Consider the following 26,627-nt stretch of genomic DNA (forward strand, 5'->3'; position numbering starts at 1 on the left):
AAGACAGCGAGCGCGCCCACACACCACGAGGTAGTCCCCGAACAGCTCCTGTTGCCGCACCACGAGCAAAAAGCTTGAGTCGACCGAGCTGATGATGCGCTCCTCACCCGCCTTCACATCCCGCAGCGCCATGACAGCCAGGGTGACATTGCTCACAGCGGCCTGCGGCACGCTGAGCTTCGGCTCACACGAGTGCTTGAAGAGCCGCCCAACTCCGCAGATGCCCTGCCCACGAGAGCTGCGCAAAAGGTCAACCGCGTCCTTCGCGCTGCTGGTCGGGAAAACTGCCACCCCCCTCCTCCTCGAACGCGCCCATGACTCGTCCGCCATCGGCCACACAGCTGACGAGTTTCCGGAGCATCTCGTAAAATACCGGTGGCGGCCGTTCCTGCTCATTGAGCAGCACCGCCCCCATGAGCTCTGGCCACCGCCGCGCTTGCACGAAGGCATGCCCCACGGAGTCTATGTCAAACAGGTCGCAGAGGGAATTCGAGGCTGCAAGCGCAGACCGTATCCGAATTTCGCGTTGGTTGTGTGTATGGAGACCTCACTGCAGGAAACGGCATCGAGTCGCGCTTGCCAGTCGCGAAGGCGGCCGGGCACGCTGCGACCGCGGCACCGCTTGAGCTCTTCGTTGGACTGTCTTCCATGAGTTAGTACATGGAGGTGCTGTTTTGTGTGAATGAGCTGCGCGGACGGCCCCAAGGTGTGCTTGCGGCAGGCTCCGTGCAGACGATGAGCACGCAGTGTCTGCGCGGCAATGCGAAATCCCAGCATCGCAGTATCGCTGCAATCTACGCCGCTTCGCACCCGGTCCTGCTGCATGCGCCTGGAGTAGCCTTTGGGCTGGGACCTCCTCATGCGGCCGGCGCGGCTCCCCTGGCGAAACTGCTTCAGAGCGGATTCACGGTAGTTACCAGAACGAAAAAAGGAGTCTCGGCAGCCCCGCCCCTACCACAAGCAGGGCACTGGTTCCAGTGGCGCTTGCAGACCCGGGTAAAAGAAGCCTGACGCTGCTTTTTTGTTGTTGTTGTTGCGCCGGGTGTTGCGCGCCTCCCGCGTGCGCGGCGTCTCCAGCGACCGCAAACATAGAAACACACACCGACAACCCATCCTTAAAGTCGCCCATGTGTTGCGAGCCGCAGAGCGCCGTCTCTTTGCGGATGGTATTGTGCACTGCATAGTCTTGTGTAGCATACAGTCCGTTGCCCTTGGCTTTCTCCGTGACGATTTCCATCCCGGTGCCAGTCATCGAAACAGCGTCGTAGCCCTCCTTGTAGGTCTGCGAGGAAGCCCTGCATGCCTGTCCACGTCCGCCATGCTTGCAGCGCTCGGTAGATCCCTACGAGAGAAGAGGGAAGAAGAAAACACAGGCGAAGAGGTCTTACCCGTGCAATGGGGAGGCTGCGTCCGTCGCGGCACCCCACCTCGCCCTCCACCGCTGCGCAACGAGGAGAACAGCAAACCCACAGCACGGAAGAGTGGCAGGGAATCAAGAAGATACAACATGATGGTTGACAGTGCTGCGGCTGCTCCCATCGTGACAAGCGACGACGAACGTCAAAGGACGCCACCAAAACGGCAGACGGCGCATCTGGTAGCCGATGCAGCACGCCCAGGTACATGCCTGCGAGCATCCACATACCTCTCTCGCTCTACCCGGTGTACCTCTAGAAGTAGGGAGCCGCGGAGGTCGCCTAGCTGGCACAAAGGGAAGGTGCGCGACCGGGCCGCCAAGCACGCCCCTGACGGAAGAAATACGAAAGAGAGCAAGAGGTGGCTGCCGCGACAAGATGACCAATCTCAGGCCCATCACTCACGCGGCGTCGCTAGGCGGACATGGGTGTGCTATTCCTTTTCGGCATCTGCGCGTCTTCCTTCATTCGCGTTGGGGTGCGCCACGACACACACACACACACACGCAGAGAGAGAAGCAGGAGAGAAACGGAGACTCGGTGAAAACGGCGCACAGGTAAGACGGAAACGGTTGGGAGTTCATTCGTACGCCGTTCGTCGTATGTCTGGACTGAGCAAAGCAGAAAAATCGAAGTCGGTGACGACGAAGTGACGGTGATCGCGCAGCAGGTACGAGGCGGAGCCCATTTCGTTTAGGCGGCTGCGGATGCGCGCAAAGCTCATGAGCTCCTCCTCGTTCCTAAAGTCGTAGGAAGCTGCGTACCCGCTCCTCTCATCCTCGCCCTCGCTGTAAACCTCGGTGCCAAGGCTACCGCCTGCGGAACAGGTGGCGCCACCGCTGCGCCCGGAGACGCCGTCCGCCAGGGTCCGCACGTCGATCGTGGGGTAGGTGGGGTCCATGAGATGCGTCCACGGTACAGAGGAAGTGAAGAGCAGCTTCACGTTGTTCTGGTACATCTCATCCACCAGCACAACGAACTGGTGCGCCGCGTTAGAGCTCACGTTGCCCATCTGCGGCACGTTTGTGACAATGACAGTGTGGAACTGCAGGGCGATGAGTTGGATGTCAGCGGAGGATAGCCCTTCTCGCGCGCCGCAGATGTCGGTAAAGTCGAACATGGCACACCCAGCGCATCGCAGCGGAATCACGACGCTGCGGCCGTGGTGCCACAGTGTGTCCTCCTTGATCCATGCAAGCTCTCCGCCACCAGCCCCGAAAGCATGCTCGACACGCCGCAGCAGCCGCTCCACGTTCGTCTTGGTGTTTGGGTGCAAAAAGATAAGCTGGTGGTGCCGCTCCACAGCCTCCTTCACGCGGTAGTCACGAATGTCGGCGCAGTGCACAACATGGCAGTGCTGCCGCAGCACAGGAAGGAACGCGTTAAAGGAAGCGGAAACACGACACAGATCCTCCGGGGGGCGGTTGCTCGTCGTGATGAAGAAGAGTCCTTCACGGAACGCCTCGCTGAAGAAGGCGGCGAGCAACGCGGCGTGAGCCACATCAAAGGTCTGAAATTCGTCGAAGCACAGGATAGGCGTCTCGCGCAGCACCTCCTGCACAACCACGTTGATGGGACGGACGGCACCCAGTGCCCTTTTCTCTTTCGGCGACACTGCTGACCGGCGCCGCTGCGTCAGCGCCATCTCCGCGCGAAAGAGGCGGTCCTCCAGTTCACTCATAAAAGAATGCAGGTGGGAACGGCGCTTCGCATACGGGGTAGCGCAGAGGTCAAAGAGATCCAGTATCATCGTCTTCCCGATTCCCACATCACCCCACAGGTACAGCCCACGTTTCTCCACCGCGCCAATATTCTCCGCCTCCAAGGGGCCCAGTGTGCGAGTGGCAGAGTCGGAGAGTGCCCATCTCGCCTTCTTCGCGAGGACTGCCCAGATAGACCTCCGCAGTGAGCGCCACGCTTGCGCCCAGTGGCCCCTTTCACCGCTCGCTGACATGCAAGGCCGGGTGTACGGTGACACCTTGCCGGCAACCTCGTCTGCGTAGCACTGGTGAATGTACTGGAGAAGGGGTGTGCATGCTTCTGACATATACCGCTGGCGAGCGTCGGCCGTTATGACACCTTTACGCGCAAGCTGTTCGTACGCCTCAACCACGGTGCGCTTCGTGGATATGTGGCTCGACCACACGTTCCTTCGGCACCCGCAGCGGCGCAACATGTGCCGTCGATAAAACGGGAGCGGTGTCGAAAGGGAAAAAAAGAAGGGGAAGACGAAGTTGTGTGTGCAGCGCGCAGCTGCCCCCCTCCCACAAAGCCGCGTCCTCTGGCAACGAGGATGCGCCAGCGGCACACACAAAGACAAAACGTGAACAACACGGGCAAAAAAATTGACGTCGCGGTTCGCAAAACGATGTGCCTGCCAACACCAGCAGTGCTCGCAGCAGTGGCACAGGAAAGGAGCGCGACACGAACGCGCCTCCGAGGCTCAGAGAGAAGCAGCGGTGGTAGCGACTACTTCGCTTCCCACCTTCTTGCTCTTTTTCCTCATGCTCCTTTCCTGCCACCGTCGACGAAAAGGGGAGAGGGCCTGCACAGGTGTATCGCTTCGCGTACTGTACGTCCGCGCACATGCATGAAACTCAGCAGCGCCTCGTGAGGGTGCGCAAACGAGACACCTCACAACGTTTGTGAACGATGGGTGAGGATGAAGGTGAGGTTGAGGAGGGGGGAGGTTGCGGCGGCTTGGGGAGTGCAGTGTGTCCACAAAGAGAGCATGCGACAGAGAAGAAGTTCGACAAAATGAAAACAAAAGCGAGACCGAGAGGGGGAGGAGCATGGAGAAAGGAGAACTACAGTGAGCGAGAGCCGTATCCGCCGGCTGGGGACTGCGCGTACACCTACACGTACGCCGGTGCGTCTTGGCGCATCAACGCTTACGTGGGACCCAGCTGCGATTGTGGGGCACGGCCCCTTCCACACGAGGCGTTCTTTAGCGTTGTTGATTTTGCGCATTGACTCACCGCCCACCGACGGCGTGACAAAAAAACAGAAGGCATGCCCCGCGCACACACTCAAGAAATGACCCATCAGAGATCAACGACCACCTTCATCCATCATCACCTAATCGAATAGGCAGAGACGGCGAGGGAAGGGGGGGGGCGAGAGAAGGTGGATACCCCGAGCCTTTTCCGGTTTGCTCCTCGCGGTTGCCATCAACTGAAAGCCAGTGTTGCGGTGCGGAGCTCCTCCAGCGTCGCCGCCCCTGCCTCATCGACGCTGCCGTGTTGCAAGGCGGCCACAACCGCGTCCTTCGCTCTCTCCAAAGTCGATGGCACTCCCACTTCCGATTTCAGGCGGCCTACGACGCCAGCGACCGCCTTGCCAGGAACCTCGACGTGGCATCGGAAGCAGTGGTGTATGAGCAAGGTGCATAGTGAGGAGAAAAGCTTGCCGTTGGCGGTGGCATCCTCCCTTGAGACAGACGCTGCCTTCACCTCCTGGGCTACAGCCTCCTTGATTTTCACATACATGTCTCGCTCCACCTTCTTGTTCGGCGGGTGAAACGACGCAACGGCGACGACGCCGGTGCCACTCATCTCGCGCAGGGTGTCGAGAAACGCCCCGACCGATTTGTCTTTGAGGGCGTCAAGAAGAGGTATGAGGCTATTGCGTCGACTCTCCGAAAAGGGCAGCAGCGCCTTCATGAGCTGGCCTGGCTGGCTCACCTGTGTGAGCGCCGCTGCCACATTCTCGCTCCACTCCGGCGTGTCCAGACTCTCGTTGCGGATGACCTGCCGCGCCAATTCATACGCCTCCGTGGACATGACGTGCCGAGCAGCGGCCGCAGACGTCGCCTCATCAAGCTGGGTCAGAGCCCACTCCACCCCTTTCGCGACGACCCAGAGACGGATCCAGCGCGTTGCGAGCTCCTCCTGCAACGCGCCTCTGGACTGCTTCAACTCTGCCGCCGCATTCTTGGCAGCCGACAGCGCCAGCTGCTGCTCCAACGCCTCCACCACTTCGCCCCACATATCCACCAACTCACGGAGAACCTCGCCATACCGGTCGCGCGGCAGCTTCAGCACGGAGGCGATCGTGTCCGTTGCCGCGGTGCTCACGGGCATTCTCGACTTTTTGGTGCTTGCCAAGGCGGGTGGAAGGGCCGCCTTGACCTCCTCCTCGGCTGCCGCGGAGAGCAACACGGTGTTAGCGATGAGCGTGGCGCTCTCCAACCCAGGGTACAGCTCGCGCAGACGCTCCTCTAAAAATGGCCAGTCCTTCTCCATCTCCACAAACAGCGGAAGCTGCTCCACAACGTCCACAGCGAGCGCCTCTCCGTCCACCAGGCTCTGCAAGGCGGGCAGATTGCTGAGGTAGCGATCCGACACGAACCCGTTAGCGAGCGGGTACCCACACAAGGGGTGCTCGGCACTGGCTCGCACTGTCACCCGCACTGCTGCCTCCCTGGCCATAGCAGCCACCCTGCCTCCTTGGCCTTTCTTTCGACCCTTTCGCTGATTGGCCGGCGCCGAGGCAGTCGAGGACGCTGTGGCGGCCGCCGCCTGCTCGGCCGCAGCCACATCAGGTGGGTTGTAGCGCTCGATCAAGTACTGGCGAGGGTTGCTGATCCCTTGTCGCTGCAGCGGGGCGTACTCGACACAGCCGTTCGATGCGTACAAGTTCTCCACCTCCGCCGCGCGCTTCGCCTCGTACACGAGTGGGACATAAATGTTCGATCCATCAAAGCGGCCTGGGAGCTCGTTGCGGACCGCAGCAACGACTGTGCTCATCAACGGAGCGAAGAGCTCGTTGCGCCTGTAGAAGGCATCCAGCCGAACCGGCTCCTCGGCCGCCAGCAGCCCGGCACGCACTACCATGCGCTGCAGCTGTACAAACTGCTTCGTGTAGAGCGACGCGTCTTGCATGATGGCGTCGATGCGTCCACGCTCCATTGCGTTGCGGAGCAAGCTCTTTGCAAACAGGGAGCTCAGCTGTTTCATGGAGGCAAACTGCGAGACAGCGAGAGAGCCCTGCTCCTTCAGGAGGTCCCCTGCAGCGAGCACTATCGCGTCCAGATACCCGTCTGTCATCAGCTCACCGCCTTCGAGGGTGAGAGTGGGGTTCTCCTCTAACACACTAGGCAGAGCGCGCTCCACCTGGAAGGTGTGAACGCTCAGAAGCCCTGGTAGGTCGACGACGTTCAGCCGCCCGCCGTTGGCTAGCACCTCGTCGACGATCTCGCGCTTCAGTTCATCCCAGGTGAGGTACTCCTTGGCGTCTGTGGTGAAGAGGATATCAATAAGGTTTTTCTTGATTAGCGTATTCACAATCTCGACCGCGTTGCGCTCCGTGATTTGGTTTGACACCTGCTCCCTCTGCAGCGACTGGAACCGCTTGACGAGTTCGCTCAGCTCCGCGTCCTCCATGGTGCCTACGGCAAAAGCAAAGGACCAGGAGGAGAGTAACGCACCTCGACGCGCTGCAGCAGTCGAACGGCGGAGAGACAAGCGTGAGCGAGACGAAGAAGGCGAGATTGGAGGGGGATCCGAAGAGTGCGCGACGTGGCAAAAACGGAGGAGGTCGGTGTTGACCACACATGCAAAAAGCCCCGCAATAGGCAACACTGACGATCGTCAACACTGAGTCATCGTGGGCGCAGACGTAAACAGCGGTAAACCACGAAAAAAAAACGACTGCAACGAATGCACAGCGTGAGAAGGTGCCGCGGCTTCTAACTAGAACGCACACCGGCACTATGAGTTCCGGACACAAGACAGGGGCGTCATTCGTCCACCGTCATGTACATGACCCGCCCGCTCACTTTCTCTCCTGCTGACGTGAATGAGGCTCGCTTGCCACTTTGGCTGCCAGATTCCCCCACGTTACCGCGGTGTCTGAGGCGGTATTCTTGACGCATGCACATCGGGACATAATGGCGAGGAAGTACCATCGACACAATACGCAAATGTGGCACAAAGACCGATACGCACCCGAGAAAGAAGGCGGTACGTTAGCGGATGATGCGCAGGTAGGCACACGCCACGAAAACGCATCCTGGAAAACACATCCACACACTCTGCATGCGTGACGCTGGCTGCTCCAGCTCAGCTCCCGATACGCGGGCTAGCTGTCAGGATGTGAGTGCCACGAGCGTACACCTCGCCGCTGTTTTCGTCCTCGAACGAGAAGTCTGTAAAGACGATGGCGCCCTCCTGGCGCATGAGTCGCGTCACGCAGTTACACTTCTTGTCCTCGAAGACGGCGGAGAGGAAGCTGATTTCCAAGCTCACCGATTCCACACACGTCTGCGGCAGATGTGCACGGACGTGAATCTTCGTAAAGGCGTCTGCCAAGCTGGACAGGGCCCCGCCATGGACAGACTTGACGCTGTTATGGCTACCACGTTTGGCTGCCCACGGGAAAACGAGTGTTCCCTCTGGCCGCTCCTGAATACGCTCTGGAGAAAAGAGGACTGTGCTCAGCAAAGCGGCGCTGTAGTTTCGCGGGTGATCCATGATCTGGTGCGCAGCGGCGGTGGCCTGCTCAACTATCACCGAGTTGAGCAGGAAGCGAGTTCCCTTCATTGTCAAAGAGCAGCCACCGTTTTGCCCTCTCGAGTACAAGAAACAGCAAACCACGGCAGCTGCAATGTCGGTAGCTGGTGGTCAAAAGGGAGACGGCGGCTGCCGCGCAGACGACCAGAAGCGAGCGCTGCCGAAGAATAAAGCGCCCAGGCACAGATCATGATACACAACAATGAAAACACGGCGAAAAAAGATGTGCATGTATATAGTAACGCGAAAGACATGAGATCAAGATGCTCCAGCACGTCATGTCTCGCCTTACCGTCCGCTTACCTTGTCAACGCAGGGCACAAAGCACCGCCTTTTTCTTTTTGTGTGTGCGAACAAGCAGAGCGCGCACACTGCACGGTCGGAGTGGGCAGATGGGAGGCTAGAAGGCCAAGACGCAGCAGACGTACCGTCCATTCGCACGGGCCTTCCGCATCGCCGCCTCTACGCAACGTCAGCCTGCTCACAGACAACGTAGAAGCTGTTTCACGTATGTTGTGTTTTGAGGCGAAGTCACCATCGCAGACGCTGCATTAACATGTAAGCACAAGAGCTTAGCACTCGTCTTTGCATGTGCGCATGAGGACAGACCAGAGAAAATGCGGGACCCGCCCAGTCGCCCACCCCGCCCGCTGCCCTCATTTTTCGACGAACATCACTCACGCGCATCCTGTGCCCGCCTTCCGACACAGGAGCGCACACGCGAGAAGGGCGTCCTGCAGTGCCCGCCTTTCCTCTCCCGCCTTCTAGGCGCCCGGCTGCTACGACGAGCCCTTCCCCTCGGCGTCGTCGGTGAAGCAGAACTCCAAGTCCTGCACAATGTCCTCGAAAGTGTGCGCCAACGTCTGCGGGTCTGACAGGCTCACGAGTGACGTTGCCTTGTGAAAGGCACGCACGCGCTCACCAGCAAGTATGCGACCAGCCGTGCAGACAGCTGTGTACTCGCTTCGCGGAAGACAGTCAAGGTTTAGCAGCAACGTCGACGTGAGCGGGTCGCCACAGACGTCGCTGTGGAGCCGCAGAACCCGCCATGGCACGACCTCGCCACACCTCCGGCATGTGGTCGCCTGGCTCAGCGCCGTGGTCGCCTTGGAAACAGGCGCAGAGGGCGGCACTAAGTGCTCTTTCAGCTCCTCGTAGGACGAGAAGCCCCAGTACGTGGCGCCATACACGACAAAGATCTCCTCCGCAGGGGCAATGTCCCGGATCGCAACAATGAACACACGACCGGAATGGGAGTCGTACTCCATCAGCTGCGCATTCGCCCTCAGAGGTCCATGGTCGTTGATGAAGGTGGCGAGTGAAAGGTGCTCGCCGGTAGCCGTGACACCGTCGATGAACGTGCCGCTGGAGCGCACTCGCACGACGTACACCCCCTTCGCCGCGCTGCTGGCTGCGGAGGTGAGGGTGCGGCCGCGGTACTCGCAGAGTACGCAGCCTTGCGGAACGCGCCGGGATGAGCGCAGGAAAAGGCCGAGGCCAGCGTGGGCGCCAATAGAAGACGGCCTCACCTCAAAGAAGCGGTGCTCTGCGCCGGCGGGGATGTACCGCACCTCCGAGCCCGCATCTGTGTGCAGAAGTGTCATGCCCAATCGCTGGTACTCACGGCTGATCAGCAGGTTGACGCGGCACGCGAAGCGCATGTTGCGCGTTGTGTACGAGTCCTTGTCAACCTGGATCAATTTGCCTTCCTCGACCATTCGCTGGCACGTCACCTCTAGTAGTGCCTCACGTATGGTGTTATCTAGCAGAAGCGAGATGCTCCGAACAGTGAGTGGTACCCCCAGGCGGACGCACATGTCCCCAATTACACGCGAGAGTGCCTCATATAGCATGCATCTATGGCACCGCCTGCGATTCAATAATCCTGCGCATCCCGTTGAATGGCAAAGAAAACGAAAAACAGCATACGTTCAGAACCAGGGGGGGGGGCAACGAGAATGGAAGAGTTTGATATGGTACCCGAAGCGCAGTCAAGGACATCAAGTTTTCGTTGTTTCAGCGCGTCCATGCTCTGCCACAGGCCCACCGAGTGGTGCCGAGCAGCGCTAGACACGCGGGCGCCACAGCACCCTGCGCCGACTCGGCCACCCGAGCACGGTCTCTGCCTCAGCCGCAACCCCACCCACCCACCTTCCAGGTCGCCTCACGCGTCGCTCCCACTGTGCTGGTCGCCATCTGGCGCACCTCTCTCTCACACACACACACTGTCTGGGGGGCAGCTCAGGCTCCCATCACACACCAGTGGGCAGTGAGGCGGCCGAAGGAGGTACGTGCGAGCCACGCGGGCACGCTTGCCTTCTATCCTAGGCACGGCACAGGCGTGCTCACCGCCGCAGCTCGCTCCGACGCAGCGCCATCCACGACCTCGAGGCCGACACATCGGTACCGCTGAATCGCTCCCACATCCGCCCACGTCGTGGGGTACACTTTTGAGCCTGTCACCACCGCGTGCGGCTGTGCATTCGCAGGGACGTAAAGGGGGGAGGGGGACGCGGGCTGCGGGGCTGGCCCGCAGATGAGGCACTGGTCCCTGAGATGCCGCGCACCGAGGTGTCCCCCATCATCATATTTAGGAGGCAGAGAGCAGTAGTCGACGCAGGTCCCACCGACACCTTATTTTTATGAGCCGAAGTGTGTGCGCGTACGTATGCCCACGACACTGAAGGCCGCCTACATGCCGTGAGCCGCTGTGCTGCTTGTTTCTGGTCAGCTGAAGACCGCTGCGGGTAACAACTATTCCTAGTGTTTTTTTTTCTGCCGGCTTCGATGTCACTGCTTTCCGGTGAGGTACTCTCATCTCAACACTCGCGATACAAAGCCAGCTGTGAACGCACACAGACCTCCTCAACTGCGCCGCGTGACTCAACACGCGCGTGGGTTTGCGGAGCGTGTGCCGCGCACGAGGTGCAGCCCGCGGTATGATCTTCGCGGGCAAGTCACCAGAAAAACACAAAAAAGCCGAAGGAGAGCCCGACATGCACGTACGCGTTGTCGTGCCCATCCGATCGCGGCCGCAACAGGAAAGAGCAACGGGGGGGGACAAACGACATGCGCCTTACACGCCGTCGCTGCGAAAGAAACAACACATGAATGAGCAGACAGGTACAACCATCATCCGCCTCCGCTCACCCCATTTACGTCCGCGCAGGGCAGTCGCTCGCATCCGCATGATATTTTTGCCTTTCTCTCACTGTGTCTAATATTCCGTCGTCACCGACTCATGAAAAGGCGACCGCCATGTACGTCCCCATGACGGAGAAAATAAGCCCCATGAGGAGGAAAACCCACGAGAGAAGCGCGTCCATCCGGCTGGTCAGGTACGTGCCAGACTCACGCATCCTCATCGCAAAGAGGGCTGGAAATGTCATGGAGAGCGTGGCGCTAAAGAGGGCTCCGAGAATTGATACCACCCTCGCCACATCCGGCAGGAAAATTGCGAGGGCGCAACACACCGCGGAAAGAATCACGCCAAGCCTTGTGCGCGTCTTCTTTGGGATCTTGGTGCCACTGCCTCCAGAGAGGAACATAAAGGCGGCGAGGCGGCACGGAAATATGCAGAACACAAAGGACACCGCAGCGCTAAAGCAGCACATGAGCTGGCACACCATCATGAGCAGATCCGTCTCCGCGTTGTAGCTAGAGAGGATGTTACCGCTCGACAGGTGCGGAAAAGTAAGGCTCCCCATGACACCGAGAAAAATGTAAAAGACGGACATGACGCAGAGCGCCAGCGAGGTGGATACGAGGATCTTGCGGCCAGTGCAGTCGTGCAGGTCTTCGATGACTGCCATGACGTTCGACTGCACCTCGTAGGAGAAGACAAAGATCGGCGCGGAAAACATATACGGCAGAAAGAATGCCAGTCGACCCTCGGAGAAATCTCGATGCGCGTCCGCCGAGGGCTCGGCAGTCTTCGCGATACCGCTGACGCTCTCCGGGACGAAGAAACGATACGCAACGGTGAAGATGATGAAGATGGTGAAGAGGTTGCTCACAAACCCCTTCGTGCGCAGCGAGGCCAAGCGCGAGTTGAAGGTGAGTGGAGTTATGATTAGTGTGGAGGCAAAGAGGCAGATGGTGCCCCCAGTGTCGCTGCGCATCCACAGAGGCAGGAATTTCGCTCGACTCACCAGGATCCGCGTGACGCTGTCCTTGATGAAGCTCAAGTACACGACCGCGCAGCCGAAGTTGTAAAAGAAGAGAGTGAAGCGTACCACCCAACGGCCCTTGGGGCCGAGAAAGAAGCCGGCCACCGTCTCGTAGTCGTCCGAGTCAGCGGAGAGGGAGGCGAGCGCCAAAATTCGGACAGAGAAAAACATCACAAGGATGCAAAACAGGATGCAGCTCATCGCAAACGCCCACCCGCCCACCACAAAGGCGAGAGGAAGCGAAAGCATTGTCGGCGTACACGCTGACGTCACCAGCCCGAGGGCACCTGAGAGCACACCATCGCCGGGGCAGCAGCTTTCCAATAGTGACCCTTGCACCTCCTCCAGGCTGTTGAACGTGTGATTGTCGACGAAGATGCTGGTGCTGTGCAGCTGTCGCCAATCGTACTCCTCCCCAGGATTCGCTTGCGCGACGCCGTGGTACAACGCTCCTTTTTCGTTGTCCAAAAGGGGGGACTTATCGTCGCACTCGCAGGACATGTTTCGACCCGCTCTCTACGAAGGGAAGCCCGCACATCCACCATAAGCAAGCGCAGCGTCGTCCGAGTTCAGCGCGTGCGTGCGCGCGCTCACGCCAGGAAACACGCCTGCGCCAACACCCTGTACCAGCACATAAATTGATGACCGCGGGGGAAGGCTAACACTGAACAGAACCGATGCGAGGTCGCGAATACCACATGCGGAAGGCAAGTTTTCGGCACACCGGTTGCCGACCCTCCGCAAGGCGTCGCTCCTTCGTCGACCCGTTCCGATAAAAAACCGCCGGAAGGAGGTGGGGCGACAGAGAACGTGACGATGCCACTTCAGCGCTTCCTCCGGTGACACAGATGAGCGAGGGGGCGGCGGGGGCCGTCTTGCAGTAAAGCTGAGGCAACAGCGCGTCGCAGATGTCACGACAACTGCAACAGCAAAACATAAACACTCCAACGTGCGAGCAGGAATGCACGAGGGGGGGGAGGAGAACACAGCAACCTTCCGTTTTCTTCCCAAGAACTAAATCGACGCTCACGCTGTTGTACGGGCGAGGAGTCGGAGCGGTGCGGTACGCAGGCGCGAAGGAAGAGAGAAAAGAGGCGATTAAGACAGCCGAAGAGGCATGACTTCCTGCGCGCCAAAGGAGGCGCGGTCTGCGCACAGAGACGAACGACTTCGCATCAACCGCACGAAGGGGTGGCGAAGCGAGAGACCGATAGAGAGAGGAAAGGGGTGTGCGCGATCGCGAGCAGACTCTCTGGACCTGATCTCACGCCCACCGCCCCTTTTCCCTCGCCCATACCATGTAAAACCCTTTCCTCTCTGCTTGCAGCGTGCCACTCCCACAGCTGCGCAGGGAACCCGAAACACAAGTACACGCATACACCCTGGTTGTGTCAGATGAGCAATGCCGCGAGAGGGCAAAGAGGCGCGATCGACCTCGGTTTGGCAGTTTCGTTTTTGTTGTGATTTTCGAGGTTTGTTGCACCAGATCGATAATACAGCACCGAGTTAGAAAAGGCGGCCGCAGATGCAGAGCTGCGGTACAAGCTAAGAGGCGAGCACGCGCGACTTTCAGTAAGCCGCCACCATGCTCCGTCGCGTCGCTTGTCGACGGGGGCATGATTCTTGCTAGTCGAAGATCGGCTTTCCATCGCGTAGATCTGCCTTGATCTGTGAAAATTGTTCAAAGTTGACTCGGTTGTTCTCGCCGTACTTCTCGATCAAATTCTTTGCTCTAACGTCCGTCTGATGCAGGCCGAGCTCGCGCAGCACCTTTTCAAACTCTGGCAGCTCCACAAAGCCGCTGTTGTTGATGTCCCAACGCTGAAACATGACGTAGTCGGACTTCTCGTTCGTGTCACCGTCCAGAAAGAGCAGTGGCACCATCCCGAGGATGAGGCCCAGCATGATGCCAAAGGTGCCACCGAGGTGGCCAGCCAAGAACACACGACGGTCTTTCATTTGCTCCTCTGTAAGCACTGGTGTGTTCAGGTTCAGCTTCTGCATCGCCTTGTCAATGAGCCCATGAATCTGCATCCCCAGCATCCCCGAGCAAATGTTTCCCATGGCTGCCGAGGCAAGCACAGAGCAGTTGAGATAGAAGCCAAGTGAGCCGTCGATCATGTCGCCGGCTAAGATCATTGTGGAGTTGTCCAGGAAGCCAAAACCAACGAAGGGGAGCCCGGCCTCCAGTGCAATCATGAAGAGAGCCGCTAGCGGCACCGCTTTCGAAACAGCGGCGGCGGGCGACGCCGTGTTGGCGGCCGCAGAGGTGCCACTCTCCAGGTTGGTGGCCTGCTTTCCCTCTGTCGCGCGCTTCTTTTGCTCTTCCTGGCGCCGCTTAAGGGCACTCTCAAACCAGTGGTCGAAGTCTTTTGGCGAGATCTGACGGTCTTTGTCCTCGTCCGCCTTCTCCACCTCCTGCGCAGCGCTTTCTGTGCCAAACCACTCCATCGCGCCACCGGTCACGACGAGCCGGCGACGACTCTGCGGGTCGAGACTCGCGACCACCTCCATGAGAATGCGTGGATCGTTCTCGATAAGCTGAGCGATCCGCTGCAGCTCGTCAGCGGTGAGGAGGGACGACGAAGCGGCGGAGGCCGAACCAACTGTGCCTGTGGCCGCCGCCACAGCAGCAGCAGCCGACGCATGCCCATCCCGCAGCATCCTAGAGGTACTCATGAAGCGACGCGGCACCACAGCTCGTAGTGCGGTGCACGATGCCACGAACCACCGCATTCTTTGCACGGGTGTATGTATGTGAGCGTGTGTGCAGCGACAAGCCCACGCATGAAAAAGGGGCGCCGGACAACTTTGCTGGCACGCGTTGTACGGACTCAGCGCAGGCAGTGGGGGAGAAGTAGGGTACCTGAGCTCCACTGCATGTGTGTGTGTGTGTGTGTGTGTGTGTGTGTGTGTGTGTGTGTTGCTTCTCTATATGATTCGCAATGCAGATGGCCACCAGGCGGCGCGGCTCTGCCAGCGTGTGTGTACGTGGGCGCAGACGTGAGTGTGTGCCTTCTTCAGCTACACGTCATTCGAGTAGCACTTCAAGAAGAGGAACGTGACCGGCACGCCGTGATAAATTCGAAGCAGTATCGTCTCGGGGTGGTGGCGGCAGTCCCCTGCTAAGAGCTGAGACTGCGAACAACAACAACAAAAAGACAACAACGCTTTGGAAAAAAAAGAGCAGAGGGAGGAGGGGGTGGGGGGGGAGAAGCGACCGAGTCAGCAGCGAACGCGTCATCGAAGACCCGTAAAAGCGGGAGAGAGCATGCTAGGAGGAGTGCGCCTCTTGCACGGCTGGTTTAGTGCACGCCTGATGGGCGTACGCCATCCTCCTCGTCCAGCCCTCTTCACTTCGCGGAAAGCCAAGGGGAACACACATGCGAAAATTCGGTGATCGCTAAAAGACGTGATACACATCTGCGTCGCGCACCTGGTGGTGATCGTGCTAGGAGAGAGCACATGAAGGGGGGACGCTCTCGAAGAGGCCGCAATGATCACATACACGGTCGTCATCGCATTCGTTCGCCGCGTGGTAAAGGATGGATACCGAAATTTAGAGCTGACGCGTTAGTCGGCTTATACGAGCTGGAAGTATACAAGGAGGCATGTGTTCGGTGACGTGCACTAAAAACCGAGCCGCTCAGTCGGCAGTGAGGAAACGCACACACCGCTGCGAGTTGCACATGGTGTGCACGAGTCGGCAGAACATCCGCATGTACAAGTTTTTTTGTGCTGTGGATGCACGACACTACCTAAGGCTCGGGTCTTCCACAGCGATCGGGTGGCCATACACGGCAACGCCGCACTCGAGGCACGCTGTCAGCTGCTTCACAGCGCCGCTGCTTCCGTCGAGCTCATACAACTCGACCAGCTCATCCGTGAAGACATCAGAGACATACTTCATGTAATTGTCGCGCACCTTCTGCACCGCCGGCACAACGTCGCTTGTGGGAAGCTGCGCAGACTCCTGCTGCTCCGTCATGGGAGAGGGATGGGCGGCGGTTGAGACGCAAGATATCTTTGTGTCAGTGTATGTGTGCGTGTGTGTTTCGGGGAGGGAAGGAGGGTTGAAGACGACCCGAATGGTGAAGCGTCAGAGAGACGGAGAGCAGTACAAGAGAGGGAGAGCAGCCGTTGTGCACGAGAAGAGCGATTGAGTTGATGAGAAAGCAGCTTGTGCGCGCGGGCGTGGCAGCATACGACACCGAAGGGATGCAATCCGCTATGGGTGTGTTGTTCAGAGCGCATGATCATCTTCGTCATGCTGGAGCTGCGACGAGCCTTCTCAAAAGAAACTGAAAGCGTCAAGTCATTTATGACGAGCGCTGTTCGGTAAATGAGGTGGTTGGCAGATCCGCGGACCACAGAACTGTTTTACTTTAAGGTGTTTCAAGACACACACAGCGCCCAGCACACGCATGCAGTCGCGATGGCGACTGCAGCAGGCACACACACACACACACACACAGACAGAGAGAAAACAAGCAAAGTGTTTCGCGTCGCACAAGAGGAGCAGCTAGCCCCCTTCTCTCGCTGCATCATTACTCGCCCACCACAACTTGCTCACGAGTCGCATACCTCGACCACGCCACGAACTGGAAGCGCAGTGCTAAGCTGGTACTCAACAAAGTTGTGGTACTTTCGTTGGCTGCGGTTTACAGCTTGAAACGAGTCCCGCCGCTCTGTCTCTAGTGACTCATTCTCCGCCTGCAGGACATCGAATATGGCGAACATGTTCCCGGCATAGGAGGCAGCGACCCCGGGTGCGGTGCCCACTGTGATGTGCAGGCGGGTGACAGTGCACCCGGTGCCATGCATACTCTGCTCTTGCACCTGCTGCCCACCTGTCAATGTAACGCCAAAGCTCAAGGCATGGCGGTCCAAAAGCAGAGATGTAACCTTCACCGTCACTTCCTGGCCGAGGTGCATGCCAGTCTGGGAGAGATACTCGGAGATGGCCTGATTGGCACTTGTGGCCCCCGCTGCAGCGTTGACGTAGAGTAGCGTCACGTGCGGCCTCGCCGGCACCACCGCGAACCGCTCCTGTAGCGCTTTCTCCAGCTCCACAGGCCCACTCGGATCGCGCCCGCGCAGGAGCCAGCCACGCAACCACTTTAAATGCCCTCTGGTTACATGCCCAGTAACTCGGAACGAGGGTGCCCATGAAATTTTTCGAAGTGCTGCCGAGACGCCGTGGAAGAGAAGACGACCGAAAGAGGCAAAGGACACGGCTGGCTCGCGCGGCTCGTCGAGCGAGGAAGAAATCAGCTGCGCCGCAGCGCAGCGAAGCGCCTCCGTTGAGCAGTCGAGTCGCAGCTGTAGAGAAGTTGCCCTCGCCACCTTTGGGGCCGAGTTGACGGACAACAACATGCTGGCAAGCGCCGCGGTGGCGGTCTCCGACGCGCCGAGCAGATTGTGCAGCAGAGTCGCATGGCTCTCACGCCTCTCATCCCCTAGCGCTGAGGTTGTCAGAATTCGGCAGCAGCCGGCGCAGCTCGATGGAGGCGCTCTCTCCGTGAGATGAGTGCGCAAGCTAGCTGCCGCCTCTTCTACGCAACACACCTTCGTGTCCACGCGCCACGCAACCTCCTCCAGAGAAGGAGGCTGAAACTTTTTGCGCACTGCATAGAGTGCCTGCTGCGCCTCGGCAGCGCTGAGCAGCACCTCGTGGCCGTCACGCCTGGCGGCACGCTGCACCATCGCAGTGGCGTCCGAGCACTCGACGTAAGCGACCTCGTACTTGTGCAACGTTTTCGGAAAGCACTGCCGCCATATATGTCGACTTTTCTGCGTCGCATTGCACGCATCGAGAAGAAGAAGACCGCTCTGCTCCGTCTCTGCGGAGAAGCGCGCCACCTCCCGCATCTGATTGCACAGGGTCTGGTGAACAAGCGCGCCCAACCGTCGCTGTTTATGCTTGCTGCTCGCGTCCGTGATCCCCTGGTCAGCGGCCACGGTGCAGTGCACGGCGTCGCGACTTAGGTGCACGACAAAGCTGAACGGAGACGCCTCCCCCTGTGAGGCAAGCAGGCGGGAGAGCGCCACCGCTAGCGTCGACTTACCGGCTCCAGGTAAGCCGCAGAGCACCACCACCGTGAGAGGGCACCGGCCGAGAGGGCAGGCTATGAGCGCCGTCGTGCGCTGGAGGCGAGCAAGCGCGTCGCCGACCGTCTCTTGGGAGTCTCGGTGTCGCACCCGCTGCTGCGCCGATAAGCCCGACTCGAAATCGTTGTTCAGGGCATGCACTCCTACCTCCTCTACACGCCGTCGAACCTCCGCAGCGCTTCTGAGCTGAAGCCACCCCAACAGCGCCTGATGATAGACATAGCTCTGTGGGCGCGAGTCGCCGCACACGAGAGAGCGGAAAGCTCGCAGCACAACATACTTAGCCGTCTTGAGCTTGAGTCGCAATGGGAGGCACCATCGGTGCCCTGAGGCCACCGTCGACCCTGCCATCTCGATTAGTAGCACAAACCCCTCCGCAAGCTGTGGGCACATGTCAAAGAGGGTGTACGTCGCATTCCACGACGCTGTGGCAGCGAATACACAGCGCAGCGCAGCGCTGTTCGGCACGGCCACCCCTGGAGCGCAGCCGAGCCCCCATCGCTCAGCCAAAGTCGCTAGCTCCGAGAAGCATACGCTTTCCTCCTGCAGCTGTGTGCGCCTCTGCACCGCAATCAGGACAATTTGCTGGTCAAACTGTTGCGCCTCCAGCACCGGGTGATGGTAATCCTGCGCGCGTCGAATGCACTCGCAGCACGCGCACGCTCCCCATTCAAACAAATCTGCCGCCAATCGAGTTCGTTGCATCTCACTCACCTGCTCCAGTAGCTCGCGCGCTGCGTCGACGTGAGGGCCAGCGAGGGCGTGCTTGCTCATCACCTCCAGCCGTACGCCGTCGAGCGAGAAGAGCGTGACAATAAAACCAGCCATTTTGCGTACAGCCCACATACGGTACGCGCCCGTCCACAAGGAGGAATCACTCAGCCAGTCGTCACCCACCTCATTTAGGTCGAAGAACTTGTTGATGCCGCGACACACAATGCTGCCATCAGCGCGGTCGATCAGCAGCGATCGTGCGCCGCACGGCAGTCCCTTGACATCCCCCTGAGAGGCCTCCTTGACGGCTACGGAGGAAACATCGCGTCCGTCCTTCAGCTTCACGGCCGCAAGCGTAACTCGACCGCGCGCAACGTACCCGTCAAGCGCCGCAGTGTCCACCTTCGTGGAACGGGGAGTCGCCTGCTCCCTGTGAAACCAGCACTCGCGCTTGAGTACCTCCATGAAGCCGCACGAAGCAGTATCCGCTTTACCTTTGCGCGTGTGCCGGTGCCTTGCAACCACACCACCGAGTTACAGGTGAAGGAAGGGGGAAAGGCGAGAAGCGAACGAAAATCTCCCGCCCTGCGAGATACAAGAAAGGAAAACATGTCGCGGTCGAACAGTGAGCTGACCAACCACATCCCCTCAAAGGTTCACCTCTTGGCAGTGGTATGGCGGAGAGACGAAACCAAAAGCCCGTCTGTGCCCGCTTCTGCGAGGCAGAGGATGCGGAGAAAGAGAGACAGCAGAAGCGCTGACTCCACCGACTGGTAGGCATTCCTCCAATCTCGTCGTCCTTTGTGGACAGCGTGGATTCTCTGGTCCAAAGACACGTCTACGAGAACAGAAGAAACGCAAACCAAAAATCACAGCGGCGTGTGCGCACCACAGAGAAGTAGCGATCACCAGTCGCATGCACGGAGTGTCGCATCAGAAGACACGACAGAGCAGCGCGGCCGATCGCGCACAGACCTCACCAACAGCGCCACAGCAGTTGTTCGAGAGGGGAGGGTAAAGGTGTTCCGGCTGCACTCGCTCGATGCGAGCCTGTCCCCACCCCAACCTGCTCACCCATTCCGCCCTCCTCAAAACGACTCTTGGTCGGCTATGCGAACGCCGCCATCACTGCCGTGGTAGCATCACCTACCGGTCCCAGAGGCGATCGACCACACTCATCGATCCGAACTACGTGCTCACTTGTAAAAACGGGTGCCGTGACGGGCAGCGCTGCGTTGCTCGTGAACACCGCCTCCGCTGTCGGTGCACGGTTTTGTCGTGGCGCGTGGCTACGAGGTTTGAACGCAGACTCAATGACCTGCATGGAGTCAGCTGACAGAATCTCCCTCAGCCTGGGAAAAGCTGTATCCCGTGCCCCGCTCGCGAGAAGGAGTACAAGGCTGTCCAACTTCCCCGCTGCCGCCGCAAACTGCAATGGGGTGCCTCTCGATCCAAGCCCGAGCGCAAACGTGTCGCCTACCCGCTTCAAGCCCCACTGGCGCCGTCCATAGTGCACGTAGCCGGCGCTGTCTAGCATTCCGTCAAACTTGCGCTTCTCCATCACCGCACGAAGCTGCTGGGGAGACCCGAAGTAGGCGGCGGTCCAGATATTCGCCTTCGCCACATCCTCGGCCTCCTCGGGCTTGCGTATGGCAGCACTCACGGCGTCGGTGGGCGCCGCTGCACAGCCTGCTGTCGGCAGGGAGGATGACGGCCGCTGCTCTTTGGTTACGCGCCGCGCCTCAATCTTCAAGTAGTGTCTCGCCAACTCGAGTTGATCGACGAGAAACTGAAGTCGTTGGACCTCCATCGCGCCGTGCAAGTGCGTCGTGCGCTTCGCGCCTTTAGTGACGGTGAGTGGCGGACGCGCGAGGTCGAGGGACGCGCCGCTGTACCTCGCTCCGCCAAAAACTACGTACTTCGGGGGCAGCGTGGTCGGCAGAGCCGCGAGCACCTCCGCCTCCGACCACCGCAGCAGCGCAGCAGGGGTGAGAACGTGCGGCGCCGTTGCGTCAGCCAAAGGAAACTCCAGTGGTGGCGAGCACGCAGATGAGCCCTCCAGCAAAGCAGGGTACAGCCACTTCATGTAATCCGGCACACGCTTATAAGCCGCTTGTTCCTTCTCCGGCGTGGCCTCGTCAACTGGTACCACCTTCGTTGGCGGCTCCTCCTCTGTCGCACGGAGAAGAGGGAGGTCTGGCGACGGCAACGCAGAAACCGACGGAGCAGCAAGCGGCACCGCAGTAGGTGGTAACATCACGGGCACACTAGGAGCTAGCATGAGCACGGCAGGCAGTGATGGCACAACAACCTCCTTCGCCCCTCCGGAGAGCGCGAACGTGACCTTCCTGGCAACGGCGGGGCTGGCAGGCGCCACGGGCGGGGTCACAGACGACATCAGAATCGAAGGAAAAGGCGCTACGGCTGGTGGAGCGCCAGGCGATGGCTTTGGATACGATGCGGCGCTTGCTGTCGGCACTGGTATTGCCGACTGGGTGAGTTCGGACACGGAGAGCCGCGGCTGTGGCAGCAACGGCGGATCAGAAGGAACTGGTCGCATGACAGGCGAGGCACGAGTAGCGTGCACCGGCACTGCAGAAGACGAGAGGCTGATTTGAGGCACAGGCAGAGGGGAGGGGGAGGCGCCAGCGGAGGAGGAAGCCAAGGCGAGCGGGATCACCGCCGGCGCTACGTACTGTGCAGATGATGTGTTCGGCAGAGGTGAAACGCTCAGAGCGAAAGCCGGCGCAAACGACGCGTCTGCCGACTGCGGGGCTGCAGAGCTACCGGCGGCAACGGGGAGAGGCACGACAGGTTGTGCCACGGGCGCGTATGGTGACGCCGGACTCAGCATGGCCGGCGCAAGAGAGGGAACAGCAACGGGGATCGGGATCGCAGCCGGCGTTGATCGAGGGGGCGCAACAGAAAGTGAAGGGTCCGCTGCCACTAGGGCTGGTTGCGACGGCACTGGCACAGGTATCGGAACGCCGGCGGCGCTGCTGCCTGGAAACATGTCGGTTGAAAAAAATCAAACACAAAAACGTTCTGCTACTGCAAGGGCACCGCCGCGGTCACACAGATGGGTTGAATCACGCTGCAAATCGAAGAGCGGAAGTCGCAACAAACGAGAAAGAAGGAGGGAAGGGGGGGGGCAGACTTTGGGTAGTGCAGACATGGGAGTGGTCAAAGGCGATTGAGGTATATAGATACTCGAGCTTGACACGTTGTCAGCACTCCGATGATAATGCTCCAACGTTGAGGAACAAAAAGGGAGTCTGGAGGTTGATTCCTGCGCGTCTCTACTGCCGCAACCGAGCAGAACGACGAGATCGAGTCCCCGCGGACACTGCGAAACCAGACAACAGACATTCGCCCTCCGTCTCCCTTTTTTTCGCACACATTTCGCTTATGAAGTTGACTCGGATGGGGGCAGAGGCACGCCGCCGCCTCACTGGCGCAGACGACTCGGACACTTCGCAGTCTTTTTTTTCCGTCTTTTGTTGCCCTGGTCTGTCCATTCTGTGGGGCAGCGATGATTCTGCCGCATCCCTTATTTTCGCTGCTGTTCCTCATTCATGCGCAATATGTACGCGTACTCTGACGCGCTCACCGGCTGCACGCTCAGACGTGATTGCGTGAAGAGAGCCATCTTCTGCAGCTCTCTGCGCGACTTCAGCTCATGCAGTGTCAAGACGGTGTCCCACCTTGCCACAAACTTAACATCCACCATCTTCCATGGGTTTTTCTCCTTCGTGGCTTTTGGGTCAAAGTACTCCGACGTCTTGTCCAGTGCAGTGAAATCGTCGTACGCCAACCGGACTACCTCAGCGAGGCCAGCAACTCCCGGTTCCTTTGTGTTGCTGTGATAGAAGAGGACCTTGTCGCCGACTGACATTGCACGCATGTTGTTCCGTGCAGCGTAATTGCGCACCCCATCCCACGGAGAGGTTTTCTGCTTCGCCAAGTCGTCGATAGAGAACTTGTGAGGCTCTGACTTCAGCAGCCAGTAGTGAATGTCCTCCGCGCGCACGCGTTTGCGGCTCATTTCGGTCCTGTAGGCCAGAGCGGTGCAAGGCGGCGGAGAGGTAGAGGACTACCTTAGGAGAGCACGTGAGAGAATCGGAGGAGGTGAAACATTCTGGATCCACGTACGATCACCAAAAAAATGAACATGAACCGCAGACATTTGCGTGAGCGCCAGGACACCAGCGATGATGGAGATACCGTCGCACCTCATACGCATCCCCGTCGGCACGGCAACCCGGTAAGCTCGACAGCGGCGCGTAGGTTTCCCAGACAGCTTCGAAGAGTTTTGAATAGCGTTCCCCCGATGTTCAGGCGACACTAAAAAAGAGCGGTGTTCGCGCACGAAGTCAGGCTGCTCTCTTGTCTCCGGCAGAGAGGTTGGAGCACTCTGAAGGTGCGGCGGGGCTCACAGATCAGCAGAGGGAGCAAAAACACGAACCCGAAATGGCACAGCGTGCAGGAAAACGAAGTGGAGCTACAGTTCTGCCCCAGAAGGCAGCGGCCTTCATACCTGCTACGATTCCTCGAAATCACCGTCGTCGGACCACTCTCCCTCCTCTTCGATGCGGATGGGACTCACCTCCTCCATCATCGATATGGCTGCTTGCGCATTCTGAGGAACCTGCTCAAGCCTAGGCTCAGTGTCGTGGTGGAACTGCACGTCTGCGTCCTGCTGCATCGCCGCCGCGTGTGCTCCGACCATCGCCTGCCTGCGGCGATCAGACACACGCGACACCTTTGCGGCTCGCCGAAGCTTGGCTTTTTTCTCACGGTGCTCGGCGCTGCTACGGGCGTACTCGAGCATGCGTCGCAGCGTGGCGCCTTTGGCAGTTCGGAGCTGGATGTTCGCGTTTCCCGTCATGGAGCCCACCTCGAGCCCCTCGTAAAGGGCGTAGATGCGGAGAATCTCCCGGCTGTCAGCCGATGACATGCCGGTGCAGGCCTTCTTCACTTCTGCCGGCTGAACCGGCGCGGCCCTCAGCTCCGTCACAAATCGATCCTCCATAAGAACCTCTATCGCGCGTGCAAGTTTCGATGCCGGCGCCTGAATACCATTGTACAGGTAGCAGTTGTTGACAACTGCCCGCATGTCCGCCATGAAGTCCGCCGCGGCCCTGTACTCGTAGCGCTGCAGCTTCCGTTGAATGAGCTCCCAGTACATGGGCCGAGTAACGTGCTGCGCATAGTCTGGCAAGGAGGATGGGTTTCTGAGAAACAAGTTATCGCTGTCAAGTTCAGAAACGCACTCTATGATGCGGCGACAGTCTTCGTAGAACAGGCCATCGAGATAGCGGACAATGTCAGCGCGCCGCCTCTTCAGACGACTGCGCAGCTCATCCACCAGAAACTGGTCACTCGAGGACATGCCTATCCGTTTTCAAGCTTTAGCCGCGCACGTCTTTGTGTGCACACCTGGTCCTCTGACGAGAATCCCCGCGTGCTGCGCAGCGCACTCACAGCAGCAGTTAAAACGATTCCGGTACGAGACGCGAAGGGGTGAGAAGTAAGCACAGAAACCTGTGAAAGAGCGAGCAACAGCGAGGTCGGATGGAGCTCAACCTCCGTCGCCGGCATCGGCACCGGGGCTAACTGAAAGAGAGAAAGACGTCTCACAACGGACGTAGCGGTCGACGGCCCTCCCTGCTCGAGCATCGGATAGTTTCTTTTCGTTGTGTATGTGCATGTGTGCCTGAAGCAGGGTAGCAGGAAACATATCCCGCGCTTTCTCCGCCTCGACGAACGACTGTGCCCACTCAACTTCGCAGATCTGACGCGGGTCGCCGTCGGCAGTAACAACACTGAGAAGGCCAATCATGCTCCAAGGACATTTTTCGCGTACCCCTCTGCGTATTACAAGTTTCAGTGCGCCCGCACGCCCATCGCGCCTCGATCACCAGCTCAGCTTCATCGCTGCCGCCCTTTTCATGCTTTCTTTACTTGTCGATTCTGCCACGCGACACGAGTTCCACTCCACGCTACAGCCGCCCTGCCACACGCCCACCGAGTGGTGCCGAGCAGCGCTAGACACGCGGGCGCCACAGCACCCTGCGCCGACTCGGCCACCCGAGCACGGTCTCTGCCTCAGCCGCAACCCCACCCACCCACCTTCCAGGTCGCCTCACGCGTCGCTCCCACTGTGCTGGTCGCCATCTGGCGCACCTCTCTCTCACACACACACACTGTCTGGGGGGCAGCTCAGGCTCCCATCACACACCAGTGGGCAGTGAGGCGGCCGAAGGAGGTACGTGCGAGCCACGCGGGCACGCTTGCCTTCTATCCTAGGCACGGCACAGGCGTGCTCACCGCCGCAGCTCGCTCCGACGCAGCGCCATCCACGACCTCGAGGCCGACACATCGGTACCGCTGAATCGCTCCCACATCCGCCCACGTCGTGGGGTACACTTTTGAGCCTGTCACCACCGCGTGCGGCTGTGCATTCGCAGGGACGTAAAGGGGGGAGGGGGACGCGGGCTGCGGGGCTGGCCCGCAGATGAGGCACTGGTCCCTGAGATGCCGCGCACCGAGGTGTCCCCCCGTGAAAACGGTCACCCTTCCACACCAGAGAAACAGCCGCGCTACTCCAGGCGAGGCAGACCTTTACAACTAAAGTGAGTGCATCGTCTCCTCTACAGCAGCAGCATAACACAAAGTGGCGGCAAGGTACATGAGCAGAAGCACGAGCGCCGAGACGATGTAATCTCGTGCGCCCCATAGAATCGAGCTCGTTGGAAAGGATCGATACGGACTTGCAGGCAAAGGCAGTGCCCCGCCGCGACCAGCTTGCCAGTGATTTGGATACAGAAACATGCTGGCGTACCACACATCGCTGTCGACCAGCTTGCTGCTCGGACCGTTCGCGTCTTCGGGCCTTGCGTACTCCAACGCAGCTGTCAAAGCGCTCGAGCAGCACCGATGCAGTCGACTATTCTCAAGAAAGCGCATCATATTCCTTCTTGGAGTGACACACGAAGCGACACCGTGAGGCGGACTGCTTTCACGCCGTACTCACAGAGAAATGGATGCGGCGCTGACAAGTGTATCCAGCGCTCCACAACAACACAGCGGTGAGGAATAACGGTGATCCGAGGCGGCGCAGATGTCGCCAAAACAGAAGATCAAAAAGAGAAATGCGGAGAGGCGAAGGGAGGTGCCCAAGCATCGCGACAAAACCCGCGCCTACACCAATTACCGGCGCGGGGTACCAATTCGAAGCAGGCCTTTTGGTCATTGCAGTGCGTAGGAGGGGGGGGGGCGTCATCAAAGACGCGCCGCTGCACGCCTTAAAGGTCAAGCTCGACTCAAGGCGCACCAGCACGCTTATAAACCAAAACAAGAACACAAAACAGAGCACGCGTATCCCAGAGAAATGTCCTCCTTCAAGGCAGCCGCCCAGCCGATGGACCAGCCACAGTCTCACACCTTTACGGCAGCTATTTCGCATGTTCTTGATTCTTGTGTGTATTCAATGACGTTGCGACGGCTGACCAAAACCAGCCGCAGACATTCGGATCGACAGCGGGAGCTCTCTCTCGACAAAAGAAAACAAAAACGAGAAGAGAAACACCACAGGTTACCAAGCCATTACCAATCTAGAGAGTAAACCCCACCTTTCCGTCCTCTTTTCTGAATGCCGACAAGCGCGACAAATCCACGCCTTGAGGAAGCAGTTTATTCACGGA

At 59.3% G+C, this 26,627-nt stretch overlaps 11 protein-coding genes and 1 pseudogene across 11 annotated transcripts, besides 1 other annotated feature; all 12 read right to left on the bottom strand.

The window, feature by feature from the left end:
* LMJF_36_6785 lies at positions 1–1,385 on the bottom strand (annotated as a pseudogene).
* Positions 1–1,385: a sequence feature.
* Positions 1,386–1,995: 610 nt separating this feature from the next.
* LMJF_36_6790 (putative ATPase) lies at positions 1,996–3,591 on the bottom strand (the record flags this gene model as incomplete). The annotated part of the gene is made up of 1 exon (XM_001687220.1): positions 1,996–3,591. One exon carries the CDS (start codon positions 3,589–3,591, stop codon positions 1,996–1,998), a length of 1,596 nt encoding a protein of 531 aa, XP_001687272.1.
* A 994-nt stretch (positions 3,592–4,585) lies between these two features.
* LMJF_36_6800 (conserved hypothetical protein) lies at positions 4,586–6,799 on the bottom strand (the record flags this gene model as incomplete). The annotated part of the gene is made up of 1 exon (XM_001687221.1): positions 4,586–6,799. The coding sequence occupies one exon, from the start codon at positions 6,797–6,799 to the stop codon at positions 4,586–4,588; it is 2,214 nt and encodes a 737-aa protein (XP_001687273.1).
* A 678-nt stretch (positions 6,800–7,477) lies between these two features.
* LMJF_36_6810 (conserved hypothetical protein) lies at positions 7,478–7,957 on the bottom strand (the record flags this gene model as incomplete). The annotated part of the gene is made up of 1 exon (XM_001687222.1): positions 7,478–7,957. The coding sequence occupies one exon, from the start codon at positions 7,955–7,957 to the stop codon at positions 7,478–7,480; it is 480 nt and encodes a 159-aa protein (XP_001687274.1).
* A 749-nt stretch (positions 7,958–8,706) lies between these two features.
* Positions 8,707–9,780, bottom strand: LMJF_36_6820 (conserved hypothetical protein; the record flags this gene model as incomplete). The annotated part of the gene is made up of 1 exon (XM_001687223.1): positions 8,707–9,780. The coding sequence occupies one exon, from the start codon at positions 9,778–9,780 to the stop codon at positions 8,707–8,709; it is 1,074 nt and encodes a 357-aa protein (XP_001687275.1).
* A 1,386-nt stretch (positions 9,781–11,166) lies between these two features.
* On the bottom strand, positions 11,167–12,597 carry AAT29 (amino acid permease aap11ld-like protein; the record flags this gene model as incomplete). Its single annotated transcript, XM_001687224.1, has 1 exon — positions 11,167–12,597. One exon carries the CDS (start codon positions 12,595–12,597, stop codon positions 11,167–11,169), a length of 1,431 nt encoding a protein of 476 aa, XP_001687276.1.
* Positions 12,598–13,722: 1,125 nt separating this feature from the next.
* Positions 13,723–14,775, bottom strand: LMJF_36_6840 (conserved hypothetical protein; the record flags this gene model as incomplete). Its single annotated transcript, XM_001687225.1, has 1 exon — positions 13,723–14,775. One exon carries the CDS (start codon positions 14,773–14,775, stop codon positions 13,723–13,725), a length of 1,053 nt encoding a protein of 350 aa, XP_001687277.1.
* Positions 14,776–15,850: 1,075 nt separating this feature from the next.
* Positions 15,851–16,084, bottom strand: LMJF_36_6844 (hypothetical protein; the record flags this gene model as incomplete). The annotated part of the gene is made up of 1 exon (XM_001687226.1): positions 15,851–16,084. One exon carries the CDS (start codon positions 16,082–16,084, stop codon positions 15,851–15,853), a length of 234 nt encoding a protein of 77 aa, XP_001687278.1.
* A 581-nt stretch (positions 16,085–16,665) lies between these two features.
* On the bottom strand, positions 16,666–19,386 carry LMJF_36_6850 (conserved hypothetical protein; the record flags this gene model as incomplete). Its single annotated transcript, XM_001687227.1, has 1 exon — positions 16,666–19,386. One exon carries the CDS (start codon positions 19,384–19,386, stop codon positions 16,666–16,668), a length of 2,721 nt encoding a protein of 906 aa, XP_001687279.1.
* Positions 19,387–20,029: 643 nt separating this feature from the next.
* Positions 20,030–21,319, bottom strand: LMJF_36_6860 (conserved hypothetical protein; the record flags this gene model as incomplete). The annotated part of the gene is made up of 1 exon (XM_001687228.1): positions 20,030–21,319. One exon carries the CDS (start codon positions 21,317–21,319, stop codon positions 20,030–20,032), a length of 1,290 nt encoding a protein of 429 aa, XP_001687280.1.
* A 1,152-nt stretch (positions 21,320–22,471) lies between these two features.
* On the bottom strand, positions 22,472–22,966 carry LMJF_36_6870 (conserved hypothetical protein; the record flags this gene model as incomplete). The annotated part of the gene is made up of 1 exon (XM_001687229.1): positions 22,472–22,966. One exon carries the CDS (start codon positions 22,964–22,966, stop codon positions 22,472–22,474), a length of 495 nt encoding a protein of 164 aa, XP_001687281.1.
* Positions 22,967–23,461: 495 nt separating this feature from the next.
* On the bottom strand, positions 23,462–24,313 carry LMJF_36_6880 (putative DNA-binding protein; the record flags this gene model as incomplete). Its single annotated transcript, XM_001687230.1, has 1 exon — positions 23,462–24,313. The coding sequence occupies one exon, from the start codon at positions 24,311–24,313 to the stop codon at positions 23,462–23,464; it is 852 nt and encodes a 283-aa protein (XP_001687282.1).
* Positions 24,314–26,627: the final 2,314 nt, after the last annotated feature.

Source organism: Leishmania major, chromosome 36 (genome assembly GCF_000002725.2).
Source record: "Leishmania major strain Friedlin complete genome, chromosome 36".
NCBI classification, from domain to species: Eukaryota; Euglenozoa; class Kinetoplastea; order Trypanosomatida; family Trypanosomatidae; genus Leishmania; species Leishmania major.